At 29.8% G+C, this 12,489-nt stretch overlaps 3 protein-coding genes across 3 annotated transcripts; all 3 read left to right on the plus strand.

The window, feature by feature from the left end:
• Positions 1-2,160: 2,160 nt before the first annotated feature.
• LOC114417324 (B-cell receptor-associated protein 31-like) lies at positions 2,161-6,208 on the plus strand. Its single transcript, XM_028382485.1, has 2 exons — positions 2,161-2,582; positions 5,634-6,208. The coding sequence occupies exons 1-2, from the start codon at positions 2,300-2,302 to the stop codon at positions 5,990-5,992; spliced, it is 642 nt and encodes a 213-aa protein (XP_028238286.1). The 5' UTR covers positions 2,161-2,299; the 3' UTR covers positions 5,993-6,208.
• A 3,066-nt stretch (positions 6,209-9,274) lies between these two features.
• LOC114414284 (dirigent protein 22-like) lies at positions 9,275-9,961 on the plus strand. Its single transcript, XM_028378575.1, has one exon. It carries the CDS (start codon positions 9,316-9,318, stop codon positions 9,868-9,870), a length of 555 nt encoding a protein of 184 aa, XP_028234376.1. The 5' UTR covers positions 9,275-9,315; the 3' UTR covers positions 9,871-9,961.
• Positions 9,962-11,655: 1,694 nt separating this feature from the next.
• On the plus strand, positions 11,656-12,379 carry LOC114414262 (dirigent protein 23-like). Its single transcript, XM_028378557.1, has one exon. It carries the CDS (start codon positions 11,737-11,739, stop codon positions 12,292-12,294), a length of 558 nt encoding a protein of 185 aa, XP_028234358.1. The 5' UTR covers positions 11,656-11,736; the 3' UTR covers positions 12,295-12,379.
• Positions 12,380-12,489: the final 110 nt, after the last annotated feature.

Genomic DNA, 12,489 nt, shown 5'->3' on the forward strand with positions numbered 1-12,489 from the left:
CTTCCCAAATCCATCCCCCTTCTCTCTTACTCTCCTCTCTCACTTTTGTGGATAAAATCACCACTGTCTATGACTCTTCAATGTTTAACTTAGTTTCGTGCATTCTTTAATTATTTGCTTGTCTAATTATGCCGAAAAAGTTAATACATTTTTAATTTCCAAGTAAAATGCTGTGAATTGATATTCAATAATTTGATTTTTTATTATTTGACTAGGTTTTAAAATCTTGAAAAAAAAGGTTTTTGCATGTGATTGTGTTTCAATGGTTGATGGCGTCAAGGTTTTAGATGATTCTATAATGGATGTTTATTATTTTATATTTTTGTTGTTATATTGCTGTGATTCTGTGAAATTACACACAAATATTTCATTTTTTTTAACATTTACCGTACGTGTCCATCCTTATAGGGAACTACCATGTGATATTTTTTAAATAATTAAGGATAGTTAGGTATAAATACCAAAAGCAATAAGACTTTGTTTATTTTACTCAATCAATTTATGTCATACTTTTTTGGGTCTCATATATATATAAATTGATTCATGTAAATTCGAGAAAGTTAATTATCAAGATTTAATTGTGTTAATCTCAATTAAAAGTTAAGTTTTTCTCCAATTTATCCTTCGTTAGATTTTGGTATAAAAAAATAAAAAGGAGTAAATGGAACTAAAAGCTCAAATTAAATGATTTTTTTAGAGATAGTAACATTAAATAAAATAAAGTTAATTAATTTTTTTTTATTTAAAAAAATAATATTTTTTTATTTTTATATTTGAGACCATATCAAGAGTATCTTGCAATAGAATTTTTTATGGGAAATTCACTATAATAAAATTATAAAGGGGAAAAAAAGAAAGATATTTATGAATCTTAGATTGTAAAAGGTACCAATAAGGTGTAACACCTCTTGGTTGATAATTCTATAAGTAAGTGGTTACATGAGGCTAATGACTCACTTAGCAAGAAAAATATAAAAATATTGATATTTTTCGTCTCAATAAGAAAATTAGGTTTCTTAAAAGTCAAGTAAAGTTGTTTAAGAATTAATAAAGAGAAAAAAAAATTATACAACAGGGTTCGATGATGAGGAAGAGGCTAGGGATAAATTATATATGGAGTCTCTTTTGAAGGCAAGTGAGTTTGGGAGCATTGCTTTTCTAAATTTGAATCTTGAGGACGATGTTCATGGTATAATTTTTCTATGTGCATTATAATTAATTGTAATGTTTTATTTTACGAAAAATAAACTAATGTTATGATCAATTTAATGATACTTAAACTCATTAATAATATAATTAATTGTTTATGAACTTTAAATACCTAATTCTAATATGGGTTAAAAAATAATGGCTTAAATCATTAGGTTGCTAATAAATAAGGATATTAGATTCTCATTCTTATCATCACAATCAATTTCTAAAATTTATTCATTCAAAATCCTAAAATTTGAAACATGTTATTAGACAAAAGAAGATTTGATTTCTTGGGTTTCGAAGATTCATGTGATATGATGTGTTCAACAAATAAGTAAATTTTATCAATTATGTGGGTGTTCTAAATTCATATAATCTAAATTATATGTCCTTCTTGCTATGATTTTTCTTACTGTTCATAGTTCAAAGGTGAATGTGGAGAGGAACAATGAAAACCTCACAGGGTTTGTGCCATGTCATCAGGTGTGTAATGGTGTGTACCTTGGGAGGGTTCTTTGGTTTAAGTGTTAGGGGAACAATTTATTTAGTAGAATTTATATTTGATATTTTTAGTGTATAACTTTTTTTAGGTTAATGATAACATGGATAGATCACTTAAAGATGATGTTTTGTGGATCCAATGTGATAAAAACAATCCCTATACAGTAAATAATTTACATAATATTCTACTTTTGTAAATAACTTTTTTATTACTATTATTATAAAAAAAGTAAAAAATTAGTAAGAAATAAAAGATCAATTTGCTTAAACTAAAAAAATGATTTTTTTCAAAAGATATGATTTATTTGTTAAAAAAGGTTTATTGTTTTTTTTTTCTTTCTAAAAACTAGTTTAAATTAACACATTAAAAATAAAAAATTATTTTATATTTTTTAAAAAAATAAACGTAATTTATTTTTGAGCTTGAACGAAATAAAAAATCAAGTTTGGAAAAAACAAAAAATTCCAAACACAAGTAACGGTGTGCCGCTTGACCGAACCGACGCGCTTCTCTCTTTTCCTATCTTGAGACTCTTCTTCTTCTATTTCTCATTACCGTTCCGTTTCGCGAGTGATTGAAGCTAGTTACTAGTTACAGAAGAAGATGTTGCAGCTACTCTACACTGCGATTTTCTTCGAAATGATTCTCATTCTCACCCTTGTCTTCAAGACCCCACTGAGAAAACTCGTCATCGTTTCCCTCGATCGTGTGAAGCGCGGTCGCGGCCCCGTGGTGGTTTCCACCGTGGGCGCCACATTGGTGGTGGTTCTCGCGTCGAGCCTCTACAGCATGGCCAAGATCCAGCAACGCACCCTCGAGGCCGGCATAGTCAACCCCACCGACCAAGTCCTCATGTCCAAGCACATGCTCGAGGCTTCTCTCATGGGTATCTCTCAAAAACCCTTCTTTTAGCTCTTAACCTAAACCCCTCTTTTCTAGTGTTTTTTTTGTTTAGGGTTATAGTTTTTGTGTTTTTGTTTTTGTTAATTGTGGGAAAAAGGGAAATTACTTGGATGAGTAAGTGCTTGGCTACGAATTGAATTGCGGATCGTGGGATTGATTGTGATTATTGTGGTAACTTGCGCGCTGATGTTTTTATCCATGTATGTGGTTCCAGTGGTAGATGGGATTAGAAAGTTTATTTTTTACACTGATTTTATCTAAAAAGTAAAAATGGAAATATTGATTTCCGTTTTGGCTTAATTATAGAGTTGATTCCTTAATTATAATTAAAAGTTCAATTGGGCCCCTTAATTAAAAGTATGAGGACCTGATTGAACTAACAAATTGTTGCGTTTTTAAAAACGATTTGGAGGGTGTGATTGAACTTTTTAATAATTGAGGGACGCAATGAACCCTTAATTATAATTAAGGGACCAATTGTATTATTAAGCCTATCATATAGGAGCATTTTCTATTTTTTTTCAGCGCTATTTGTTGTTTTACACTGGTCTGAGTTGTAATTGACGTTCTGTATTGGGTGGCTTGTTTCAAGCTTTCACGTGAATGGGTTTTTATTTTGGGTGGGAATGGTTTAGAGTGTCTTAGGAGGGGGGACGTTAATGTGGAACTTGAGCTGCTGCAACTGGATTGGTGATCAACATGCTCCATATAATTGAATGCTTGAAATTTTAAGGGTATTTGAAGTGAGCAGTATCTTTGTCTACTTTTTTAGTTGGTCTGTGACTCTGTTCCATTATAATTCATAGTGATCTAATGTAGAAGCGGATGTTTTATGGTTATGTGTAGAAACCTTCTTGTTTGTATTGGAAATTTGGAATTTTAATATTGATTATTTGAATAGTTAGATGTTAAGAAGTAAAAAATTGGCATGGATTAGCGAGGAATAACGACATATGATTCTTATAAAGAGATTAGAATTAAAAAAAAAGGGAAGAAGAAACACTGATGGGTTCTTAATTGTCTCATTACATTGCTAAAATAAACATGATTTGATTGATTGCTTACAAGCTTATAGATTATAATTTTTTGAACTTCATGGGTGTTTTGCAATATGGTTTAGTTACCCAACTTGGTTATTTATTTATTTCATGATAATGCTTTTTTAACTGGAAATCTGAATAATGAAATGATGGTATGGTGACTGTGGTAATCTGGAGCTTTGTGATATAACTCATATTAGCTCTTTTGTTTGCTATATAATTCTATGATAATATCAAGAGTGAGTAGCCTTTTTATCTCCGTGGAAGACGTAATATAAGATTATTTCATTGTATCAATGACTAGCTTGATTGACATTGTTTGGCTTCCTTTTCATTAATATTTCAAACATCAACAAAAGCCACTTCCCGCTGTGGGTAAGCCAGCTAAAGGACACTATTTTGTTTTGTAAAATAAACTAGCTTTTAAATAAAGGCCATTTAGATCTAGCTTTTAGGGTGTGTTTGGGAGTCAAGAGGTAGAGGGAAATGAAAGGGATCAAGGGGGAAGGAAATGAAGGATAAACACTTACACTTGTTTGGAGTTTGGACGTTTCCAATTTCCAGGGAGAAAAAAACAGAGATTTGGGTAAATTAAAATGATCAAAAGTAGTATGAATCTTAAATATTACTTTCCTTTTTAATAAAAACAAGCATAGTTAAGCTAAAATAAAGGGATTTGAAAAATCTCTATTCCCTCTTAGATAAGGGAAAGGATTTTATAAGACTCCCAAATAAGGGAATGACTAACCATATCTCTTTATGGCTTTCCCTCCTAAGTTTGTCATCCAGACATACCCTTAGCAAGTTTGTCTTTTTGACATTTTTGTTGATCTTTGTGTAATTCTATCTAGCGAGCATTCTTCCATATGACCAACTCTTCTTATTGAGGCTTCTGTTGGTCTTGTCATCACATGGCCAAACCATCTTATGTGATATTTTACCATCTTGTCCTCAATAGGTGTTAGTGTTACTTCTATATTCTCTCTAGCACATTCATTTATAATTTCTTCTTCTCTTGTATGTCCTTCAATACATGTTGACATATGCTACACATAGGTTATGCTCTTGTAACCTTCTTGGTACCTTATTAGTTATTACCCAACACCTAGTACCATAAAGCACTGCTAGTCTTATGACTTTTGCTTAAAATTTTCCTTTTGAGATCAAGAAGCACCTGCCACACCTGTCAAGCACAAATAATACATTAGGCATTTCTCCTATGCATCCACTTGGCTTGAATTCTATGATCTACTTCTATCTATTTTTCTTATCAGTGTATGATAGATAAAACCTTGGCATAAGTACTTGATTAGCAGTGATGGACCAAAAAGTTGTCATAATAATAATTAATAAATTATTTTCAAGAGAAAGAATAATATTATAACAATGGGGGTAAAAGCAAAAAGACTTTTAAGCATATATAACAACATCACACATTCACACTAATAGTGTTAGAAAAAAGTGGTGGCAGGTGTACCCATTTTGTTATATGTGGGTCTATCTCTCTTTAGTATTTTTTTTTTCTTTTAAACTATTTCTAACATAGTGAATTGTTTTATGAATCTACTCTTTAAGTAAGTTCAATTTATTAGATTTAATTTAATATACCAGTTGTCTTGTGTGGACCATGTTAATAGTTTTTGTTGCATTCGTATTTCTTGCCTTAAGAGAGGGTAGAATTGTGTTTCCTGATTTGTGTTTTCTTATTATATATATATATATATATATATATATATATATATATATATATATATATATATATATATATATATATGAGGAGAGATTAACTTACACCAAGAGTAAGTCTTAGAGTTACACTTCATCCTCATCATTCATTTTCTTGGAATCTAGTGGGTGGTTGTAATAAGTCATTTTCTGTGTCATGAGTGTTGTGGGTTGGATGATTCTTTATTTAGTGCAGTTTTTATTTATTTTTTATTAATAAATATATTATTTAGTTCTTGAATTTGATCTTTCACATATAATGTGTGCAGGGTTTGTACTGTTCCTCTCTCTGATGATTGATAGACTGCACCATTACATAAGAGAGCTTCGGTCACTCAGGAAGACCATGGAAGCCATTAAGAAACAAAGCCGAAGTTTTGAAGATGGTAAAAATGGCAATTTAGAGGAACATAAAGCATTGAATGAAGAAATTACCACATTGAAGTCTAAAATTAAGAAACTAGAATCTGAATGTGAGGCAAAAGGAAATCAAGCTAAGACTTTGGAAACTGAAGTAGAGGCTCTTAAAAAGCAATCCGAAGGGTTCCTTATGGAATATGATCGCCTCTTGGAAGACAATCAGAGTCTTAGGAGTCAGTTGCAGGCCATTGAGCAGAACCCTTTGTAAAAAGAGTATGTGATTGTTGAAATATCTAGAAAAACAGTTTTTATCCTTTTGTTTTAACTCTTTTTTGAGTGTCACATACTTTCTTAATGAGGTTATAGTAGAATATTATACATAAATGACAAAACTCTATTAAACCAGTAGACACTTTTGTGGTCTCTTAATACTCTAAATTTATGTCAACAGTAAAAGAAAAATGTGGATGTTCAACGTGCAGTATATCTAGGTGATGTTTGTGGATGTTCAACGTACATTTTAGGAAGCATTTTTTGTTGTTGTAATTTTTGCATTGAACGTATTTTTAGAGGTAGAGGAATGAGTTTACAAACATAGCTTCATATGTGCAGACTTGTGTACACTGCACACATGAACCCATACCCATGTAACAATCATTAGTTATGCTTTACATACCTACACGAAAGCTCAAGTGCATTTCATGTGGTAGATGTTAAGTTAATCGTTTGCGTTGCAATCAATTACTATTACATATTTTAATAAACTTGTGAGACAAAGTTAAGTACCATTAAACAATTTAATAACGTCCTAATAATTTTTTTTTTATATATACAAGAACCTCATGAAACTATTAATAACACAAACAATTATATAAATAATGTTTGTTTACTGTCAATCACAAATGAAATAAAATTAATTTCATTTATGGATGTAGCTGACCATGTGTCATAACCACATGATACTTTTTTTTTTTAAAGAAAATAACCACATGATGTTATTAATCATTTGTGACGTCAAATTAATTACCATTAGACATTTTAATAGTCGTATGACACCATTAAATTACATGTCAATACTTATATACAATCACATTTTTTTGATAGAAAATATGCAATCACATTTTTTTTATTCTTAACCATTTATGAAATACAAATAGTTATGTTTATACATGTAATTCATGTGCACAATTACAATATATACTTTTATGAAAAAAGAGAGTCAACAAGTACTTTCATTTTAAGTTTAATTTGCCCTCACCTGTTAGTAATATAGGGTCCGTTTGGTAGAAAAATAAAATAGAGTGAGTTAAAATAAGAAAAGTTATATAAAAATAGATGAGAATCAAGGTGCATTTTAAGTATATTGAACGAGTTTGTTAATAAAGAATGATTTTATTTATAATTTTTTATATGTTTATTTAAAAAGAGTCACATTCAATGGATAAATTTTATAAAAGTCACATCATTATAGTTGACGTATTTTAATTCAAGTTTTATTAACTCACAATTTAAAATTTGAAATTACTTATTTAACGTCAAATCCTCCCATATTTTGGATGGCGGGTGAATCTCCTCGTTTGTTTTTTTTTTCTCTTAATATTGAAATTAATAAAAATTGAAATTAAATAAGTAATTTTGATTTTACTGAATTTAATTATCTATTTTTTTCCTATAATAATTGTTACTCTTTGAAGCCATATTTTCTTACCCTGATTTATAAAAAAAAATAGTTTTATTCTAAAATTTAGGAGGTAAATATTTAAATTTGACATTGATGATCAACCAAAATATGTTTTATTTTCTATAGAGCTAAATTAATAAATTTTTTTATAAAGACAAAATTAATACTTTTTAAAATTTACATAAAAATTCTAACATATTGTATCCTTTATTTTTCCACAAATGTATACAAAATATAGAGACGAACTTAATCATTTGCTTCTAATTTTTCAAAGAAATATAAAAGATATTTTTTTTAATCAAGCATAAATCACCATTTTTGTATACAACGTATCAATATGAAAAGAATACCATATCAAAAGTAGACAAAGAGAGGTGTAAAAGCAAAAAGCATAATGCAATAAAAAAAAGTATATATATATATATATATATATATATATATATAAAATAGAGAATTAAAAAAATTCCATACCATTTGTCTTATGATCCAGCCATTTAGTCGGAATAATCAATAGGAAGATTTTGAAGAAGATCCCAAATCCTTTACCCATTAAAAGAAATAAAAATCAAAGTTGTAGTGTGAGAAATTAAAGGTATTACAAGAGAAATTATATAAAATAAAAACAATATCATATCAGAAGTAAAAAAACAAATACATGTAAAAGCAATGTGCAAAATGTGTTCAAAAGATGAACATGTATTATAGCAAATTTTCCAAGTAAAAAATTACAGGGATGCACTTAATATTAATATAAGTAACAATTTTTGCACCGAAGTATAATCTTTTCAAAGAAATATAAAAGACCATACGACCATACTGTTTTGGTGAATCAATCACAAATCACCATTTTTTTTATACAACATATCAAAATAAAAACAATATCGAATTAAAAAGTAGAAGAAAAAACAGATGACGGGATTCGCTCAATAATATAAGTAACAATTTTTTTCACAAAATTATAAAAAAAGACAGGGACTTAATCATTTGCTGCTAACTTTTTCAAAGAAATATAAAATCCTATACTGTTTTGGTGAATCAAGCACAAATCACCATTTTTTGTATACAACTATCATAATGAAAAGAATATCGTATCAGAAATAGAAAAATAAAATGTAGAATCAAAATTCATAATGCGCTACAAATTTCCGTATTATAATTTTTGGTTTTCCCTGATAAATGGTCATTAAAGGCTAATTTTTTTAATTACTTTAATTATTGAACTTTCTAAATCTATTGGTTTATCCCAACTTATTACCGGAATAAATTGAATAAATACTATAAAATTAAAATTAACCTAAAATATTAATATTATTTAAAATATTCTGTAATTAATTTAATTACAAAATAATGTATTCTAAATAAAGGCTATAATTTATATAATAAGTTAATAAATTTATGATTTTCCTTTTATATAATAAGATTTAAATTAATTTTTTATTATTTTCCTGTTATACTTATTAATTATAAATAAATAATAATTAAAAATGTATTTATTACTTTGTTCTTAATTTTATTTTGCTTTTAAGGAGTGATAAGACTGATTTGATAGTAAAAGAAAAAAAAAACTGTATAATTTGTCAACTAACAAAAAGATTTATTTATTAAGTTATCAAACAAGTAACATTAAGTGATTTGATTAAATATGGAGATAAAATTCGTGAATAATTTTACCGGAAAATAAAATTTGAATTTGAAGATAAAATAAAAGACTAAATTTACAATTTTACTTAACAAAAATTAAAAACTAACTAAAATATCTTCACAAACACCTTATCACACCCTTAGCTTCTATCTTTCACTGCAATTCCTGCTTCTTACCACTATAAATTCCACCCATTTATGCAAAGACAAATTCATCAACACATTAAGTTTTCATCTCTACACCTTGCAACATTTTGTATCATCCCCCCATGAAAAAAATGGCACCATCACTTTCAACACCAATGAAATTCTTGGCCCTCTCAATGTTTTTTATATCCATCATTTATCAAGATAATGCTCAATTTCCTACACCTAACCCTAATCAAACAACCATGGTGTTCTACCTACAAGACCTAGCAGCAGGGCCTAATGCCACAGTTGTTGCCCCAGTGGCTGGCATCAATGGAAGAGTTTGGAGCTTCACCACATTTGGATCCATATTTGTGGTGGATTTCCCAGTCACACTGAGCATAAGCCCAACCTCTGAGCTGGTGGGCCAGGCCCAAGGCCTGCTCGTAGCCTCAGCCCTTGATGGGGCTAGTGTGAATGTTGCCCTTTCAATTGTGTTCAACAATTTGCAGTACAATGGAAGCACCTTGGAGCTCCAAGGTATTAGCCGTCGGCATGAGAATTATAGAGAGGTCTCTGTTGTGTCTGGCACTGGCAAGTTCCGCTTTGCAAGAGGCTATGCTGTGTTGGAAACTGCATTTTTTGATATCTCACGCTCCACCCTTCGCTTGACTATTACTATACAAACTAATTGAGAAAATTAAGTCATGTAGTATGTGGATAATAAATGGTTGGTTGTATGAGAATAATCTACGTGTTAAACCGGCTATTTTGATTATGTTAAAAGGGGCATAAACGTTGTTCTTTGAGTTTGATCTCTTTCAATTCTTAGTATTACTTTGATTATGAACATAATAATATGATTATAAGCAACTTATGCTATTGACCTTAGAGGCAACTCATGTGAGTGGTATTGACAAGCTCCCCACGAGGCTAGTTGCTCCAAATTTAATATAATTAAGAGAATTTGAATGGCAGGAAAACAAAAAGATGAAATTTTAGTCGTCAATAATATCATTTTTTATTATTATAGTGGAAGCGTCCATCTCTTTTTCTATGATCTGGCTAGGTTTTTAATGAAGCTTAACTAGAAATTCAATAATGTAAAATATTTAATATACACATAGATTGATAGATAGATCTATATATAAGTAAATAGATTTATATATTAAGTTACTTCATGAACCAATCAAATCTAGTTATATGTAATTATTATTTTTTGTGGGGGGATTTTTAGCCTATTGTGTATATTACTTTATATAATAAGATTAATTAATTATCAATTTTATTTTATATAATAAGATTTAAATTAATTTTTTTTTATCATTTTCTGTTTATATTTATTAATTATAAATAAATAATAATTAAAAGTATACTCATTACTTTGCTTTTAATTTTATTTTAAAAAACTGTTACAGTTTTAATGCATTTAATTAAATATATAATTACTGTTTTATAATATTAATAAAGGCTATCAATTTAAATGACTAAAATATTCTCCTTTATTCCTTTGTTTGATGCAATTGAAATTACTAAAAAATTCTTGATATTTTTTTTGGAGGTGGGGGAATTTTCAACTTGTTGTGTATATTACTTTGCATAATAAGATAATTTAAATGACTGGAATATTTTATTTTATTCCTTTGTTTAATGCAATTGAAATTACCAAAAAGTTCTTGTTATTTTTTTTGGGTGAGGGATTTTTAGCTTGTTGTGTATATTATTTTATATAATAATAAGATTAATGAAACCTAAAAGCAATGGGTGTAGACGTGTACTTTAATTTACATTTGACACAAGTATGCTGAGTTTGTAGGAATGACCTTAGTTTAATTTTCATATATTACATTTTTGGAAATAATTGATGAATTTTAAGTGTAATTAAATTTCACATCAAGTATTAGTTAAATGATTATCTCAAAGAATTAATGTTTGTGAGATATTTTGGGATTTCATGATTGAAAAACCAAAAATCATAATCACCAAGATTATCAAAAGAAACTAATGAAACCTAATTATTCCACATTTTGAAAATATTACGCAAATAACCTATGGTCATAACCGTAACAATCATTTCATTACGTGTGACAGTTACATGAAAGCTCAAGCACATTTCATGTGATAGATGTTAATTACTTCGTTTCATCACGTTTATAACCTTAAACCAAACACGGTTTTCCTCGAGTTAGTGAATGAAACAAAAGTATTAACTGTCACGAAATCATAACAAGCCAGCTCAAGTTGTTGATGAAGATGGCATGGGATGTCCCTGCAGCAAGAGAGAGAAAACCATCTTAATATGTAACCTATGCTTTTTACGCTTAGGAACTGTAAACCTTGTTCATGAATTTCCGTTACTCACACTCACATGATAGATGACACACAAGCTTTTGAAAAAAAAAACAATAAAAATACAATCTTTAACGCTTAAGAAACCACTTAGCTTCTTGCTTCTTACTGCTATAAATTCCACTCAGCAATGCAAACCAAATTCATCAACACATAAATTTTTCACCTCTTCACATCTCAAAGATTCTGTAGCACCCTCAAAAAGATCGAAAATGACACCATCATTTTCAACACCAATGAAATCCGTGTTCCTCTCAATGGTTATGATATTGATATCCATCATCATTTATCAAGGTAATGCTCAATTACCTCAACCTATGCCTAATCAAACAACCATGGTGTTCTACCTACAAGACATAGCAAAAGGGTCTAGTGCCACAGTTACCCCAGTGGCTGGCATCAAGGGAAGCGATTGGACCTACACCACATTTGGATCCATATTTGTGGTGGATGACCCTGTCACGCTGAGCATAAGCCCAACCTCCGAGATGGTGGGCCGGGCCCAAGGCCTGCTAATAGCCTCGGCCCATGATGGGGCTAATGTGAATGTTGCCCTTTCAATTGTGTTCAACAATTTGCAGTACAGTGGAAGCACCTTGGAGCTCCAAGGCATTAGCCGTCAGCGTGAGAGTTATAGAGAGGTTTCTGTTGTGTCTGGCACTGGCAAGTTCCGCTTTGCAAGGGGCTATGCTTTGTTGCAAACTGTGCTTTATGATGCCCCAACTTCACGCTCCATAATTCGCATCACTATTACTATTCAAACTAATTGAGAAAATTAAGTCATGTAGTATGCGGATAATGGTTGGTTGTATCAGAATAATGTGTTAAACCAGCTATTTTGATCTTTGAGTTTCATCTCTTTTAATTCTTAGTATTACTTTCATTATGAACTTATGGGGAGAAACACGGTATTATATTTGACCATATATAATCTAATAATAAGCAACTTATGGGCTTGACCTTAG

The sequence above is a fragment of the Glycine soja genome, chromosome 6 (genome assembly GCF_004193775.1).
Source record: "Glycine soja cultivar W05 chromosome 6, ASM419377v2, whole genome shotgun sequence".
Classification (NCBI taxonomy): Eukaryota; Viridiplantae; Streptophyta; class Magnoliopsida; order Fabales; family Fabaceae; genus Glycine; species Glycine soja.

Coding starts and splice junctions, on each gene's coding strand:
- LOC114417324 (XM_028382485.1), top strand. CDS start 2,300: ATGTTGCAGCTACTCTACACTGCGATTTTCTTCGAAATGATTCTCATT. Junction 2,583..5,633: donor GCTCGAGGCTTCTCTCATGG/GTATCTCTCAAA, acceptor TAATGTGTGCAG/GGTTTGTACTGTTCCTCTCT.
- LOC114414284 (XM_028378575.1), top strand. CDS start 9,316: ATGAAAAAAATGGCACCATCACTTTCAACACCAATGAAATTCTTGGCC.
- LOC114414262 (XM_028378557.1), top strand. CDS start 11,737: ATGACACCATCATTTTCAACACCAATGAAATCCGTGTTCCTCTCAATG.